At 39.6% G+C, this 17,790-nt stretch overlaps 1 protein-coding gene across 2 annotated transcripts; it reads left to right on the forward strand.

Moving 5' to 3' along the window:
• Nucleotides 1–1,099: 1,099 nt before the first annotated feature.
• Nucleotides 1,100–16,636, forward strand: LOC100865628 (high-affinity choline transporter 1). 2 transcript variants are annotated; one of them, XM_012490505.3, is made up of 14 exons: nucleotides 1,100–1,459; nucleotides 4,964–5,155; nucleotides 6,224–6,451; nucleotides 8,430–8,537; nucleotides 10,196–10,424; nucleotides 10,565–10,793; nucleotides 11,022–11,259; nucleotides 11,851–11,957; nucleotides 12,112–12,215; nucleotides 12,307–12,437; nucleotides 13,547–13,824; nucleotides 13,916–14,590; nucleotides 14,947–15,143; nucleotides 15,289–16,636. In XM_012490505.3, exons 3-14 carry the CDS (start codon nucleotides 6,280–6,282, stop codon nucleotides 15,563–15,565), a joined length of 2,745 nt encoding a protein of 914 aa, XP_012345959.1. In that variant the 5' UTR covers nucleotides 1,100–1,459; nucleotides 4,964–5,155; nucleotides 6,224–6,279; the 3' UTR covers nucleotides 15,566–16,636. The 2 variants fall into 2 exon arrangements, with proteins under 2 accessions (XP_012345959.1, XP_031774126.2); XM_031918266.2 differs by lacking the exons at nucleotides 4,964–5,155; nucleotides 14,947–15,143; nucleotides 15,289–16,636 and having other exon boundaries at nucleotides 1,102–1,459; nucleotides 13,916–14,754.
• Nucleotides 16,637–17,790: the final 1,154 nt, after the last annotated feature.

Raw genomic sequence — 17,790 nt, forward strand, 5'->3', positions numbered from 1 at the left:
ATTCGCAATTCTTCTTCTCTTCTTCCTATAAACAATGCCGTAAATCATCCCCAATTTTTTTATTTTGCATCCTCTGCAGATAACTATTTTTTTTTTTTTTTTTTTTTTTTTTTACATATTGCGATTTAAAATGACGAAGAATCCTCTTTATCTTTCTTTCTTTTTCAGTATCTTTTCAATACTTGTAACGGTAAACCTACGTCTCGTGTTTGTTATTTTTTTTTTCTCTCTCTCTCTCAAATCATCTCGAATTACTTTTCTTGGCAAGTTGCTTTTTTCCTGTGGTGTTTACAAACAATCGTCAGTTTCTTTTCTCTCATCGTTTTAGTAGAAAGAAATTCTATTCCACAATTTTGCATCAACATGTATCCTAGCTTATCTACCCTCGTTCCAATTTCTTCTCTTCTTTCCCTCTACTTTCTTTATTTCCATCACTTTCCATCGTTTTCTTTACATTTATTATCTCTCTTGGTAACTTCCATGTTTGTTTTTCCATTTTTGTTTTATTCCCGTGCTCTTCATCCTCTTCTCTTTTTCCGCTTCATTCTTCTCGGTAGCTTTCATCTCTCTCTCTCTCTCTCTAATAATTCTCATTCCTCTTTCTCTATCACTTTTCTCTCCATCTCATTCCCCTTTTTTCATCCTCTCTTCTCTTCAGCTTTTCTACCAACATCCCCTCTCTCTTCGATGATATCCATATTCCTCTCTTCGCCTCCTTTTTCACACATATATATATTTCTCTTTTTCTTTCCCTCCACAAGAGAAAGAGGAAAAAGAGGGGGAGGGGGGTTTAAGTAAAAGTTTTGCAAAAGAAGAAGGTAGAAGAAACAAGAAGAGAGAAGGAGGAAAAAGTGGAAGAACCGAAAAAGGATGAAGATACACATCTCGGACAGGAGAAGGATGGGAAAAAGAGAAGAGGGGATGAGGGGAGAGTGCGTTTTTCCCCTTCAACCCCGATCCACCAGACACGTTCCCCTGCGCGGCGCATCAGCTTCCATCCTTCTCCCTCTCCATCTGCGGCACACGTCCCCCTCTGGCTGTGCCGCCTCCACGGCCTATCAGCTCTACACGGGATGCTGCGAATCCGGAGTGCTGCGATTCAGTCGTACGCTTGGCTCCCTCGTGTCGCCGCCGTTCTGCTCGCGTACACTCGTCTCGCGCGCACCCGTCCTCGTTAAAAGCGTCCGCGTGTCGCGCTTCGGCCATCACCCCGATCTTCCAGCTCCGACCTTCCATCCGTCACGCGTCTTCGCTTCCTTCTTCCACCCTTTCTCTCGATCCTCGCCGACTAATAAACCATTCTTCATCGTTCTTTTTTGATCGTAGTTTGTTTTCTTGTAAAAAAAAGGAATCGAGCTTGTTGGTTTCTCTGGAGAATCCAAGATTATTACTGGCCGGGAATATCCAGTCGGAAATCGAAGCAGCATGGGGATTCTCACGTGAGAGGCGTGTTCCGGGGGTAAGTCGCCATTCCATTCTTCGCTGAGAGAAAAATTAAACGGAAACTTCCTCTTTTCCGTTTTTATTCCCGAGGTTCTTTCGATTTTGTTGTTGTTGTTGTTTTTTTCTTTTCTTTTTTTTTTTTTTTCTTCTTTTAGGGAGAAGAAAATGTTTGATCCGTTTCTTTATTGATTCGTTTTCGAAATTCATTTTCGAAGAGAACGAAATTTCCGGGATGGGAGGATATTTTTCGCTTCGCTTCTTGAGATTCATTCTCAAGGAAAGGGAAAGAAGGAAACATTCGATTCTTGGTCCATTCTTCGAGTGGAAATTTTGATGATATAATCGAAGGTTAACGGTTGTTTTCAACGATTCGGTTCATCTTAGGAAAACTTAATTTTTCGAGAGCACGCATTATTTTCTAGATGTCACGTGTTTGCAGAGTGTGCCATCCACAGTGATTCGTTTTGAAAGCAATTTAAATGAAAAGCTTAAAATCGATCCTTCGTAATTTTTTCCGCTTAAAAAGTTGGAGAAACGACAAACGGGTAATAATGGTAAATAAAACGGTCGTCCTTTATCGCGTACTGTGTACGGAGTACATGAGATGGCAGTCCTTTGTTATTGTCCTCCGCCGTCGCATCCCGAGCGCCATTGTAATGGAGACGTCAAGATCTGGAGACAATAGGATGGGATACGATTTGAAAATTAGCTCTGCTTAACAACGGATGGTTAATCGATGTGAAACGGGATGAGAAAATTTATCAGAAATTAAATTAAAAAGCACAAAAAGAATCTGTGCGCGTTTCAATTTTTAAAAATATATTACACGTTTGAATAACTTAAACTATCTTGGAACTACCACGAAATTGAATAATTCTCTCTAATTCTCTTCGATGAAATCTTCCCCGTAATAAAATCCTCGGCTCGTGGTGATAATCGAACAAATTAAACGACGTACAATATGATAATCTCTTCCTTTGTCTCGGCTGAAAGCGATTAAGGCAGCGATTGAGGATATCCTGCGATGAAAATTCGTTGCGAACGATCGTGGAGGAGGAGGAGGAGGAGGAGGAGGAGGAGATTTCGAAGGAGGGAAAAAAACAGAGGAACAAACCGAGCAAACTTCTTAAACTCGTTCTCCCTCCCCTCCTAGCCATTTAACCCCTCGCCTTCTCACGCGTTTCTCTTCCAACCAATCCCTCCCTCCTCCCCTCCCTGTATACGTGTTTTTCCTCCTCCCCTCTCCTTTCCTCTTTCTTTCTTTCTTTCTTTCTTTTTTAATCTCTTCAGAGAAATGATTCGCGGTCTACAGAGTCTGTCTGAAACTCTCTCTCTCTCTCTCTCTCTCCTTTCATCCGTTCCAATTCACTTTTCCGACGCACTTTTTTTTTCCACAAATTTATAACGAGCCGCGCTCGCTATTTATACATTCTGTAGTTAGAAAACGGCCGGCCGTTTCCCCTCGTTAATTCTCTCCTTCCTTCTTCTCATCTCCTTACGCTCCTCCTCTCTCCGTCCGTTCCACTTTTCCGTTACACTTAATTAGTAAGCAATTTCAGTAACGAACCGGCCTTTTGCGGGCCCCGGCTTTTCCGTTTTCACCCGCCCTCTCGTTGGTTCATGTTCCTCCGTGTTGGCAGGAAAGCGATAAAAGTGAATTCGAACAAACGTATCGGAAAGGGCGGAAAAACTCGGGGGAGGGAGGGGGGGGGAGAAGGAAGAAACAGGTCGAGTCAAGCAATTCGATATTATATTTATCGATTCTCGATTTTTAAGAGTTTCTCGATTTGCGCGGGGCAAAGGGGGAGGAGGAGGAGGAGGAGGAGGAGGAGGAGGAGGAGTGGAGGGGGGAGAGGCGGCCATCGTGGAAATACACGCTCGTTCTAATTGGTTTTCTTTCCACGAGGAGCGGAAACGGATAGATGACGACGAAGGAAAAAAATTGAAGGAAGGCTTTGAACGACTGGTTCTTCTTCTTCTATTTTTTTTTTTAAACGGAATCTCTCCGCCGAGAGATTTGAATCAAATTATTAACCGACATTGTTGGACAGATAAAATGGGATGGATGCTTTCCTTTGGATGCTGGAAAATTTGAAATAATTTTAAAAATATATAGCGGAAGTTTCAGAAAAGAAAAGTATGATATAATTAAGAAACACTTGGTTGTAGTTAGAAAAATTTCCATAAAGGGATAGAAAGAGAAGACGGGAATCTTGATTGAGCGAAACGACTCCTTTTCCTAATCCTAACGAATACTCTAAGAGATTTTTACACGAAAATCAAATTATTAACGCGAAATACGCGTGTGTTAGTTTAACAAAAAATAGAATTTTAAAATATATTTTAAAAATTCGTAAAGCAGAAACAGAAAGGTATAAAAATATAATTAAAGAATAATACGCTTGCGATCGGAAAAATTTGCATCCTCTACAATTTTCATTAGTTTCATCGATAAGAATAGAAATAGCGATAGATTGTGGAGGAAATTTTGGTTAAACGATTTGATCTAATTTAATCAAATCAATTAAACGGGGAAGGACGCGATATTGCGAAGAGAATCTATCGAATAAAAGGGCCATCATTGGATGAAATCGAATTCATCCCACTTTTCTTTGCTTTGGAAAATTTAAAATTTGCGCTCAATTTGCAAAATTTCGCGAGGCAGAAGCTTTTTCGCCGTAGAGGGGGAAAGAAAAAAGGTACATAAAGTATAAAGTGTAATTAAGAAAACACGCTTGTAATTAGAAAAATTTCCGCCGGGATAAAAAAAAAACGGGGCCCCTTTTTCGCCAGTTGGTTTTGGTTTCCACCTGTGAAAAGCGCGCGCGCGCGCGCGCGCGAGAAAGGCGGCGGTTGATGCGAGCGGTTAACGAATTCGCTGAGAAGCCATCGTGAAACCGTGAAGATGCGTCCTGAACTCCTCCTCCTCCTTCTCCTCCTCTTAAGTCTCTTATTACGATTTCCGCGAGAAAAGTCTCTGAAAAGCCCTGGATACACGCTTTAGCCTGGGGAACGAGAGCGATGAGACGACGAGAGCGATGAGCTTCTCCTGAAAAAGAAAAAAAAAAACGCCCCGTAATACTTCCCTTCCCCCCAAAATTTTCCAAAAAGCATCTCACATTTCGTTGTGTCGTGTAATACAGTTATAGCGCATAACCATTTCTTCATTTCCACTATTAATTTGGAAATTAAGAACTAACAGGTTCTTAAAGATAAATAAAAAATTAAAAAATTAAATTAAGAACTAACTGATTCTTAAAGATAAATATAATTCTCTTGCGAAATTATATTTCCGCAAGGCGAGAGTAATTACATTAATAAAAAAAAACTCGTCAAACACGATCGAAGAAAAAAAAAACGAAAAGAAAATCGAAAGCGTGCTTCGTGTTCCGAGAGCAAATGAAATTCGAGGGATAAAAAAGAAACGAATACTAATGCTCGAATTTTTCTATCGAAAAAAAAAAAATAAATAAATAAACAAAAACCTCTGAGCATTCTTTTGTCCTTCGTTTTTTTTCAGCCGGTGGTTTCTCCACGAACGAGAAGAAGGAGGAGGAGGAGAAGGAGGAGAAGAAGGATCGAGAAAAGTCGAGAAGGAGGGAGGGAGGGGCAGGAAGGGAGGGTGGGAGGGAGGAAAAAGTGGGGAGCGACTCGCGAACGAATTAATAATGCCGCGCGAGAGGGGCGCGGAGGAGGATCGGCTGAACTTTACGTGAGTAAAAGCGGCGAGCCGGGTCATGACCCGACGACCCATCCATGCCCGATATCTGGGCCACACTTGAATTTTAATCCAGCCTGCAATTGCCGCCTCGCTCGATTAGCTCTTTCACTCCGCCGAAGTTTACCGAGCTTTAACTTTTGCTTCTCGTGCCCGCCTCTGCCCGCAACGATGCGAAGCCTCGACTGTCCGAATTTTATCGAGGCGAGAGAGAAGGACGATCGATACGGGACGAGCGAGACGCTTTCCAGCGTGGAACGAGAATGAAAGAAATGGAATGGAAAATAGTTTTGCCGGGGATAATATATATATATATATATATATATATATATATATATTGACAATTTTCAATTTTTGTTCTCTCTCGTCGATCGATTCGGCCTCTTCTTTCCCGCTTGCATAGAACTTGGAAATGGGAGAACAATCGAGAGCATTGAGAACGGCGGAAAATTAGTGCACGAAACTCGAGTCTTTGTTGCGAGGCTCGATTTGCTATTTTGCCCGCGTGCCCTGTTGTTCTTTCCAATCTATAGTTCTGTGGCGAACGTGCGATGGGCTGGAATTCGAATAACGGAAGTTACGAGCAAAGTTACTTTCATGAATCAATTCGATGATTTATCGTGCTCGAAACGTAATAATAATAACGTAGCAAATAATTACAGTGTCAAATCGTTATTCAAGTGATATTATTCAAAGTAATTTTACTTTCATAATTTACCTCAATGACTTATCGTTCGAAGTAATAAGAATAATAATAATCGTTCGTAATAATAATAATCGTTCGTAATAATAATAATTGTAAATAATTGCGAATAATTATAGTGGCAAATGGTTATGCGAAAAGCGAATAAACGTTCGAGCGTTTAAATAAGCAATTTACTCGAACTTAACTTTATTCGAAATTTTACTTTTTCAATCGGTTTAATGCCCGACTAATAAATTAGCAAAAGGGATTTAAAGGTGTGTTCAAATATCTTTTGTAATTAATCTCGCGTAATGACAAGTGTGTGTGTGTGTGGAGAGATAAAGGAGAAAACGCGTTAACGACTGAAAACGATTCAGTTGCAGGGGATCCCGCAATTATCCCGGAAGAAGAGAGAAGTGAAGGGGGTGCAGCGATGGGGGTGTACGTGATAGGTTTGGTCGGTGTGATCGCGTTTTATGTGGCGGTGTTGGGTGTCGGTATTTGGGCGGCCGCAGTGAAGAAGAAAAAATCCCGCCATGGCCATGACGCTTTGATACTGGCCAACCGTGGCTTAGGTCCGATTCTTGGTGTGTTTACTTTGATCGGTAAGTTTCACAAACAAATTCGTGCGATTATATATTTGATTCGATCTCGTCGGGCGAGAATGTTCTTTTGATAATGGAATATTGGAAATTCAATAAATTCAGACATTGTTCGATTGTAAATGCTTGTTATATAATAGTTGTAAGTTATAAAATAGTCAAATTGGGAATTCAATTAAAAATTGATCGTTTGCCTCGTATAAATAGAATTATCCGAATTCTGTTCCTTCTGAAATTCATGGTTCTATTAATCTGTTGGCTATGGAATCGAATATGATATTAATAATTCTGATGAAGATTATTAAATTATCAATTCTCAACTCTGTTCTCATTGAATCTATAAGTATCTTAATCATTTGCTTCATTGGGATTTGTGGGACGGTATAATCTATTCGGAATTACAATATTATTCAATTTCAATGTATATTTGATTCTTTAAAAAACAGGCAATCAAATCTATTCTTATAAAATTTAAATTCCAATTTGAAGTAGATTAATATTTTTTAAAATACTATTAAACTCAACAATCAGATTTGTCTTTATAAAATTTAATTTTTAATAAAAGCATATTTAACATTTTAATTATTAATTACTAAACTTGAATATAACGCTTCTAATAAAAATTAGTTTTAAAATTATACGATTCCCTGATTACAAAAAACAAGAATTCTTGATAAAATTTTATTCTATATTTTTTTGTTTATTTTTATATACAAAGTAAATCAAAACTATCAAAAAAAAAGTTCATTTATATTCAATAGAGAAATTAATCAATTTCCCTTTCATTCGAAAAATTTTCAAGCATGATTTACTTTATCAACAGAGCTTCGCACGAAAAAATATTATCCTTTTTTTTTTCCAACTTATTTTTACACGTAGAATCACCATCCGCTGTATCATGATTTCAAAAATCATATCGCGTATCTTCTTTACTCTCTTCCCGATTCTTTGAACGAACATACGCGATGTTTTATCGACTGCAGGCACAGTAGGACACCGGGGAATCCAGGCTTTGTTGTCGCGTCAATCGTGTTTCTCGTTTTATCCCTAGTTTCCTCTTTTTATTTCTCCCGTCCGCGCGTCTCCATTTCGCGTTTCCTGTGTTCCTCCCCTGCCCCTCATCACAACCGTTGAATCCATTCTAAAACCGCGTTTCATTTATTACACACGCTCTAACCGTACCCTATACCTCTCACCGTGGAAATCATTTTTGCATCCCTCCATTAGCTTAATAACACTAGGACGGGAAAATATGCCGTGGAAAATGCTCCGCTCGACCATAACTGTCCGTATTATGTTCTTTCTTCTCTTCCTCCTCCCTCCCCTCACCCCTCTCTCTCCGCTCGGTGAAGAGTGAATGGTAAGAGCAACGATGGAGGGGATTTGCACGCGTTTCTGCGGTCTTTCCGATTGTTCCAGCGGCGTTCGGTCAGCCACGGGAAAATTTAGGTCGGGGAATTGGTTTTACACCAGGAATAGCTTTAATCTTAATGGTCGGATCGACAAAGGTCGAGCTGTTTTGGTAATTGATGAAATGAGATGAGATTTTAATACTCTAGCGAAATTTAAATTTACCTTTTGTTTATGATATAATAGATAGAAATAGATTGTTATGAACAATAGATGCATTTATAAATAATTGGCACTTAGAGATATGATTAATTTACGCGCGTTAGAGAAAATAGATACAACAAGATATAAATAATTGAACTTTCGATCTTGGATAAACAATTATTTATATATTCGTGGGTATAATTAATCACATACTTATTTCTACACCACTTTTAACTTTTTTCTCTAATTTCAGAAGAAAGAAATAAAAGAAACGTCATTTCCTCACCAGTATATAGTAACATGTTTATTAAGCTTTTACAGATGACCGGCCTCGCTCCCTAACATTTTCCCTCGAAAGAGCGATTTCTCGCTTAATCGAAGCCAACTAATCGAGAGATACAGCACGTTCTTTGCTCTTTTTCCACAGCCACGTGGGTCGGTGGCGCTTACATAAACGGGACCGCTGAATTGATGTTTACCAAAGGATTGGCCTGGTGTCAAGTGCCCTTCGGTTACAGCCTCAGTCTACTGTTCGGTATGCTACTGATCTTTCACGCTAACGTTAAGCGTGTGACCACGTGTATATGCAACGAGGGCGTAAAATTCATCAATAATCGAAACAAATATTCCATATTCCAAATATGGTATCGAAAAATTTCTTAATTGAAGCGTTCTATCCAACACTTGGAAAAATATATAAAAATATATAAAAATAAAACTTCTCAATTATTTTCATTGTAAATCAACGTTGTCGTTGCATCGTGGTCCATGCTACACCGCACACATAACCTTAACTTAGCTACGTATTCGATGAAATATGGCGGTAGAGGGAGTGGAAGTAGATCGATGAGTATGAGAGATGATGAAACTGTCAAGGCCGAGGACATCCAAGGCTCTTATATTTATCTTTCCTTCTTTTTCTCTCTTCTCACGCGAATTATTTGAATTCCGCGAAAGTTATTTTAAAAGAGAATTATTGTTGACGACTTGTCATCCGAGGCGTGCTTTAAGAGAGTTGATCATCGTATTTTTTAAATATTCGTAAACAATTTTCTCAATAATTAAAATGGGGCAAAACATATAAAAATTTCGATATTAAAATTTATATAAATTAAAATTACTTTTTGAAAAAAGTTTCGCAATTGATGTAAACAATAATAAAGATAATTGCAATAATTGTCGATCCTTTTTTCCGATACGATTTTTAATACGATAAAAAAGAATAAACAAATGGTGAAAGATATTCCAATTTCAAAATCGTCAGAAATGCCAGATTAAAAATTTTTCCGATTCGGCGGAGAGCGTCTGGAAAATTCTCTGCTGAAATATTGAACGACCCAATCGATGGTTCGATCGGACGGACACACATAAGCTCGATTTATTTGCACGCCGACGAATGCTCAAACCACTTTATCGCCAATTCTTTTTTTTTTTTTTTTTTTTTTTGCGCGCGCGTATCCTGTAGTAATGGATATCCCCTTTCGTTAACGATGTTTCCCCCAATCCTCTCCACCTCCCCCCCCCCCATTCCTCGACCACAGATCCCGAATTTGATTGAACTCCAATTAATCGAGGCTATACTATTCACAACGTTTGCGTTTCACTTAATCGAAGCATCCGCTATCTAATTAAAAGCGCGAATCCATCGACATCCGTTAACAATTCAATCCCCTCTCTTTTTAAAACTAATTTTAATTCTATCAGAGCTTATGGTAATTTAATACCTCCTTCTATTTTATTCAATTCCAATTCGAAAGCTCTCTCTAGTTCGTTAGAATCCGATTGAATGTATTTTAGAAGGATTGTAAATAAAGGATTTGTTCGATACATTTCGTTTTCATTTCATAATTATAGATAAAATAAACGATACAATTTTACAGCATTCGATTCGAGGAGAAAATGTTTAAAATTATTAATATTAATCGATTGAGAAGAAAGAAAGAGAAGGAATTAGGTTCACGTGCAGGAAGAGGGTTTTTATCTCGGAAGAAGATTAGAGAGTATGTTAAAGTAGGTTTCTTGTTATCGACGATGCTTTCTCCTCGACCATGAAAGAAAATGGCCTCTTGAATCCAAAGGTTCAGAAAAATTGCATTTTCGCACGAAACAATTTCTTGATCGAGTTTTGATCAATCTTCGCGACGAAGATGTTGTTCGAGAAATGATGGATGTAAAGAAAAAAAAATGTTGCAGGTGCGGTGTTGTTTGTACGACCAATGAGAAAAGCGGAACACGTGACCATGTTGGATCCTTTTCAAGAGAGATACGGTGCAGGGGTCGGGGGGCTCTTGTTCCTCCCCGCCCTCTTCAGTGATTTGTTCTGGTGTGGCGGGGTGTTGAGAGCTTTGGGAAGCTCGTTGGCAGTGGTTGCTGGCGTGAATCCGGACATCAGCATAGTCGCCTCTGCCCTCTTGGCAGGCGTGTGAGTAAAACTTTGGGATTGGAGAGAAATTTTGAAAAAAAGGAAAAAAAAATAGAAATTATAAGCGATAAAACTCTATGACATACTATAATATATATCATAATTAAAAAAAAAAAAAAAATTAAACCTGTGAATTGCAGATACACCGTGTTCGGTGGACTTTACTCCGTCGCGTGCACCGATGCGTTGCAGCTGGCATGCATCGTGATCGGGTTGGGATTGGCTGCGCCATTCTCCGTTCTCCACCCAGCCGTCAACTTCGAGAAGAATCTAACGCCGCACGAATGGCTTGGGGAGATTAAGAACGAGGATCTTGGCGAGTGGGTGGATTGCATGCTGTTGTTGGTATTTGGCGGTATACCTTGGCAGGTATATTGAATATTCATCAAGATAATATTCTGATCTATATGACGCGTGAATCTGCACGAGCAGTGTACTCGAACGCGAGAACTTTCGTTTGGTTTGGTTTGGTTTGATGAAAGATTGTTTCAAGCGAGGACAAAGAATGAAAGAAAGAAAGAAAGAAAAATATCGATTAGTTCGTTCCGGTAGTTACGAATCTAGTTACAAATATTAAAAGATTTCACAATGATCCAGGGCTACTTTCAAAGGATCCTAAGTATGCGAAGCACATCGATGGCGACCGCTTTGTCAATAACATCGATGTTCGGTTGCATGATCCTCGCGTTTCCATCAGCTCTAATTGGCGTGGTGGCACGTGCCACCGATTGGTCATCCGTGCAGGGATTTAACAAAAGTATAATAGCGCACGAAGCGAATGCAGCATTACCGATCGTTCTCCGATACTTGACACCGCAGTGGGTCTCCTTTGTCGGTAAGTGTAGAACCCTCTGTGACGATTTCGAAAGCTAAAACAACTGTTCCCCTCTCTCCCGATAGTTTTCTCGATCTCCTTTCCTTGAGACGCTCAGACTTACCTTCGATTCCCTTCTAGTTCCGAATGACAAACACTCGAACTGTGTTTCGAGCGTGTTTCTCTTTCACGCGTTTTGTCTGAAATCTCGCGAGAAGCAGCGAGCCTGTTTTCTTCGCCTACAACCATCTGACCCTCTTTTCTCACCTTCCGTATAAGCACACTCACTCTCTCTCTCTTTTTCTCTCCGTACCAGCAAGGCACACCTCGAACATTAGTCACTTAAGCAACCGCGAAACAGGTCGAGTGTCCGTAAAGAATAAAAATTCAAGTAGTGATACACGGGCTTTCGAAGACTTTGCACATTCTTATCGACTGCTTCGCTTTGTAAAATAAAGTTTAAGCTTTAAGTTAAGGAAAGAGAAATAAAAGAGATTTGCATGATTTTAATTAAAAAAAAATCGGGAATTTGTCGAAATCTATCGAATGTATATATTAAGTAAATGTATTTCACGCTTGTCAATAGCGCAATTTTCGATATTGATCTATTAGGTCTGGGCGCTATTTCCGCGGCAGTAATGTCCTCGGCGGATTCAAGTATATTGGCCAGCAGTTCCATGTTCTCCAGAAATGTCTACAGACTGACGCTAAGACCGAAGGTTAATCCTAAAAAAAAAATGATCTATTTATTTTTTATTTAAAATAAGATTCTTAATTTTTACGACAAAATCGAAAATATTCAAAATGTTGTCTGAATGAAGATTCGAAAGAACGAGAACAATGGTAAAGCTTTTTCATTTTTTCGTAACACAGGCATCCGAAAGGGAACTGAACTGGATACTACGGATATCCGTGCTTGTGATCACAGTCTTGTCGACTGTGATTGCACTTACGGTGGACAGCGTTTATTATCTGTCGTAAGTAGTAATACGCTCATTTTGTCGACTCACTGATTGACGATCAATTAAACAGATCAACTAATTCATCTGTTTTTTTTTTTTTTTAAAGGTATTTGGCTTCTGATCTCGTTTACGTGGTGCTCTTCCCTCAATTGTTAACTGTGGTCCATTGGCCATCTTTGGTCGACACGTATGGATGTCTGGCTGGTTACTTCGTGGCTGTTGTTTTACGCCTTTGCGGTGAGAATAATAGAATATTTCCTATGTATTCCTATGTATTAGGCTGTACCACATAAAGTTGCCAATTTTAAAACAAATGACAATTATAACAAATGTGACTTGTAAACTCTACTTAACCTATATTTTGCTTACCATATTTTAACCTTATCCTTTTATATTTCTTTTGCGTAATAAGTTCTTTTTTATATTAACCTAATTATTTTTTGAAAAGTAAACGAATTTATAATATTATTCCTGTACGAGTTTAAGCTGAGTCACAGTGCAACTGAAGCATATCGAAATATTAGGTTAAGTTTCGGAGAAGATTCTATTATTGAGGATCGTGATAGTTTCAAAAATTCAGATCTGAAAATGACAATCTTAAAAATAAGCCTCGAAATAAATCAAAACAAAGATAGATCGAAAGTCAAAATGAAAACATAAATCTCTGATGACAGTTGTTAGACATTGAGTGCAACGGATAAAGTGAAAAAATTGGAAAAGTGGGTACCGCACCAACCGACAGAGGATCAAAAGTTGCGACGTTTAGAAGTGTAAAGCTCGAAACAGTAGAAATCCATTTTTGAATAGAATTATAACTTTGTACACGATCTGAATAATAATTGGATCCTAATGAAAATTCTAAATTCTGAAACCATCGTTACGGAGTAAAAAAAGTTACGGTGACTGTATGATAGTCTGTAAAGGGAATAATTCTTTGAAACAAAGAGGCATCATAACCTATTCTTTCGCGTGTCAACACTCGACATACATCATAAACCACCATACTCATCAGACATTTCATCGACCGATTATCACTTGTTTCGCCATTTACAGTTGTTTTAAATATATTCGACATTGAAGAAGCTGTAATCGCAGCATTCGAAGAATTTTTTCGTGACTGAAACCACGAAGTTTTACAAAAGTGGAATACGTCAGTTGAATTCTCGTTGAAAAAAAGATTGTTAAAGCTAAAGGTTCATATTTTGATCGAGAAAAACGCCAATGTGATCCAATATCTATAAATTGTTGTTCGATAACGCGATAACAATTTTCGTAAGGAAGAAAATTTGTTCTTAAAAATATTTTCATCTTAACAATGTTCATTTCGAAAATATTCTCTATCCTAGGCGGAGAAAAAGGATTGGGTGTGCCGGCACTGATCGAGTACCCATTTTACGACGTGGAAACGCAATCGCAAAAATTCCCATTCCGCACCGGGGCCATGCTAGTGGCCCTGTGCACCCAACTCGTGACGAGTTTCTTCACGAGAAATCTTCTAGGGAAAGGTTACTTTCCCCGATGCTGCGACGTTCTTAGCGTCTATTCACCGGGGAAATCGAAGGATCAGTCGGGAGTTGTACAGAGCAGCTCGGGCGCCGCCCTCATGGACACTTCTTCCGTCAATGTGAGTTATTAAATTATCCTCTCTGTTTTAAAAAAAAACTGTGAAAGAAGAAAAAGAAAAAGAAATATAAAATTAAAATCTCCCTCCCCAGAAATCTACCTCAGGAATAGATTCTTGCGATGGGATCGGGCCTGGAAGCTACGACGACGACCGCACCACGACTAACTCCGTCGAGGACTCCGTGACCGATCAAAGGGACAACGGGACCATAGCCGGCGATCTATACGAGAAAGACACTCCCCAGAAAAAGATAAACAATATTGGATCCGCTGCCCAAAAGGCGAACCAAAGCCTGCAACACCTTCAAACGTTGAGAAATTCCATTCACGCGAGCTCGATCACCGGCAGACATACCCCGACCCCGAATCAATATGCCCCCATACAAAGCAACGAGGTCTCGAGAGGTCAGATATTAGGCGTGCGAAATCTGAGAGGTTCTATGGGCCAGATGTTGTTGCCGACCGATCGTCCACCGATAGCCATGGCCCCGTGCAACAACCCGGCCATGGTCACCGTTCCGGCCAATTCGACGATGGCCACCACCGTCACGCCTGACGCCCATTACGCTAAAATCGAGGATCCTGGATCCTGCTTGGTGAACGACAAAACAAGGGAGAACGAGAGGCACGGTGTCGTGGACAGGGGGGCGACGGAATTTCAAACTATACCGGACAACATGTTAACCACGATCAACGTTAAGAAGAACGTGAAAGGGGTGAAACTGGTTGGTATGGAGGGTGGCACGTTGAGGAGGCCATCGTTGCAGGTGAGCGAATCCAACGTCACTTCCTTATGATTCTATCCTATATTCTATTATTATTTTAAATTCTCTTTCTCTCTCTCTATATATATATATATTTTTTGGTTATATTATAAAACGTTTATGTTGATTTTGTATTTGTTGTTGAATTAAACTTTTTCTTTTTTTTTTTACAAGTTTGATTTTTTTAGCAATTCCTCTCATCAACTGTTCCTGCTCCCCGTTCCTTCCTTCAGATGTCGAAAAGTATATTTTTTTTTAAGTTTCGCAAAGCTTACTTCCGATCATTTTTATCGCGGTGTTTCGTTATTCGTGGCACATGCACGGATAGGAGGGTGAGGTTTGATATAAAGCGTCTTTAGGGCACGTTCTCGCCGACACCGTCGGTCGAGCTTGTCCACATCTTGGACAGGAGGCAGAGCAGCGGTTCTTACGGGCCTGGCTCCCTTTCCCCCGTTCCCATGGGGGTGGAGGCGTGCAAGACCCATGGAACGGCGTTGGAGGGGCAGGGCGGGAACGAACATTGCAGGATCAAGAGGGGCATCGTCAGGCATCACAGGTATCTATATAATTTAACCATTACGATATTGTATCTCGATTAATGTTAGAAACAGAAAAATTCACCACGAAAAATAGATCTATCCACGACTCGATATTCGTTATTCGAACGCCCTCTCCGATTGTACGTTCAAACGTTTGCGCAGCTTCAACGACACGGGTGACCGTGCGCTGACCACGCTAGCCAGGCAACCGACCTATCCATCCATGCCGTTGCGTTCCGAGGACTGCCGCATGACGCTGGTTAAGAAGGACAGAAGGACGTCGACGATCGCCCGACACGGTTCCATGACGAACGAGAAAGAGCTGAGCGGTTGTATGACCGGCCTCGTGGTGTGCAGCCCCACTTACAACATGTACAGCTCGGCTGTGAAGAATTCCAACTACTTCGTGACCGACGACGAGGCGGTCAGCAGGTTTTAGAAAGTCGTACAAAGGGAAGGACCAAGGAAGGACGAGAGGACAATCGAATTATCGCCCCCCCCCCCCAAAAAGATCGAGTCGCGAGAAAGATACGCGAAAAAGATCGTGTCTTTTTTATCTTTACGATCCTATATTTTTCTCCAACGGTCGTACAACTTTACCACTGCCCGACTTTTACAACTTTTCTTACTTACTAAGCAGTTTTTACTACCACAAGGTTTTTTTTACATCCACTTTTTAGGCCCAAGTTTATTCGCGAGGAATATTTTGAATTTTCAGGTCGTTCCGTTTGCGGAGACGAGTCGATGAAAATTTGTGTAAGATTAAAAGGAAGAATTTGAAATTGTACGTAATAGGAAGATCTGGAGAGGAACGTTTAATTGTTGTGTTACGTTGTGACACGATATCCATAACCGAGCCACTTGATTTGTCGAAAAGATTCGAAGAGATTTGGAAACACGGTTTAACGACGATCTTTCGTGATTATACGAGTGTATAACCTCTCGACTATTGTCGGGGTTATATTACGAATCATATTATTTGAAAATAGGTCCGCAAACGGTCCGTCCATGATTTTCGTTTTCGCTCCTTTCGAAAGAATCGTTCGTTTTCCGCCAAATTGACGATGGAATTATATCCTTAAAACTCATCCTTAGAGATATTAAGGTAACGATAAGGTTTTAGGTAGCAAATGGTCGGAAAACGATCGTAGGTATTAGATTAGAAACGAGACAAGTTTTCGGTTGGAGCAACTGATATTCCACTCGTGGAGGCGAAAAAGGCTCCTACATTTTATCAAATTTATTGGACGAATCGTGAAAACAGCCGAATTTTTCGATCTCGTATTTACACCGTGAACATCCCATTGAAAAATTGCGAGCTCTTTTTTCAACTCATCTTTATTCACATGTTTCAAGGTTGTTCCACTTTTGTCCGATAAATTTTCTTATTCCTTCTCGTATTTTAATGCGGAAATCTCCGAGGGGAAAAAATCAATCGAAAGATTCATACCACGAATCGTCACTTGTCGCCATTTTTTTTTCTACCAAAAGTAAAGGATTACAATTGAAATTTTGGAAACAAACATCTTGCGCGATTCACGATATTTTTCTCGATTTGGAATTAAGTATCTAAAAAAAAAAAAAAAATGAACTTCACACAAATGTGATCGATAATTTTAATCCGATAATTAAATATTAACACGCGAATTAGCGTTGGGTGAAGAGAGAGAGAGAGAGAGAGAGAGGAGTTAAGAACATACGAAAAAAAAATACTAAAAATTCTAGTCATTATCTAGTGATTTTCTAGTCCGTTGAATTCCCTTTCCAGACTGATTCTATCCAGAGGACCGAAACAACCGATAAACGGTTTTTCAGAAAGTAATTAATTTTTCTTTTTGTACAAAAATCCGAGAGCGAACGAGTGATCATCTCTTTTGCGTGATTGTGTAGATAGAGCGATTGATGTTAAATCGAGGATCTTCGACCATGTTCGTATGTATGAAAGAAAGAGGGGAAAGAGAAGAGAGAAGAGAAGAGAAAAAAAAGAAAAGAAAAAAAGAGAGAAATCTTTGAAAAGCACGATTAAGCATTTAGATAATTATGTACGAGATACGAATAGCTTTAGTCAAGTTTTAGCTGTGACACGGTGAGAGAATTGGTACAATTGCCGCTCCGCCATTTCTAATGTCCAGAACGAGTAAAGTGAGAAGCGAAAAGTGAGAGGGATAGTCGCGATAAAATAAAAAAAGCAGCAGCGTGAGCTTCGCTACTCGAAGCCATTCTTCAATTTCGTTTCCAGCACGAAGAAAAATTTCAAAATTGAACAAAAACTCTGAATGCATTTTTATTTTATTTATTTATTTATTTTATCTCTCCCTTACTTGAATCTAATATAATTTCCAAGCTATAAGGTTAATTTTTGTAAATTTATATTTATCTTCTCGGATTGTACGATGTTCATTCTTGAGTATGCTTAATTATTTATTCAACAAAATTTCGTTGTTACGTTACGTTGGAAAAGAAGGGGAAGGGGCAAGTGTTATTTTCCTTCGAGCCGGAAACGGGTCAGGTATGGGGAGGGGAAAGGAGATGTGAAGGGGATTCCGTCGCTCAACCTACTTTTTCGTACCCGTGAGGGAAGGTTAAGCTGCTGGATATAGAACGTCCAATGTATTACGTGCGTAAATTTATGATATTCCGATTGACGAAGAATAACGATATTTT

The sequence above is a fragment of the Apis florea genome, unplaced genomic scaffold (genome assembly GCF_048593485.1).
Source record: "Apis florea isolate Af1SG1 unplaced genomic scaffold, ASM4859348v1 contig_2350_pilon, whole genome shotgun sequence".
NCBI classification, from domain to species: domain Eukaryota; kingdom Metazoa; phylum Arthropoda; class Insecta; order Hymenoptera; family Apidae; genus Apis; species Apis florea.

Excerpts from the sequence above, each read along its gene's own strand:
- LOC100865628 (XM_012490505.3), top strand. The coding sequence starts at position 6,280 with ATGGGGGTGTACGTGATAGGTTTGGTCGGTGTGATCGCGTTTTATGTG. Across the intron at positions 11,260-11,850 it reads GCAGTGGGTCTCCTTTGTCG|GTCTGGGCGCTATTTCCGCG; the intron begins GTAAGTGTAGAA and ends TTGATCTATTAG. Across the intron at positions 12,216-12,306 it reads GACAGCGTTTATTATCTGTC|GTATTTGGCTTCTGATCTCG; the intron begins GTAAGTAGTAAT and ends TTTTTTTTAAAG.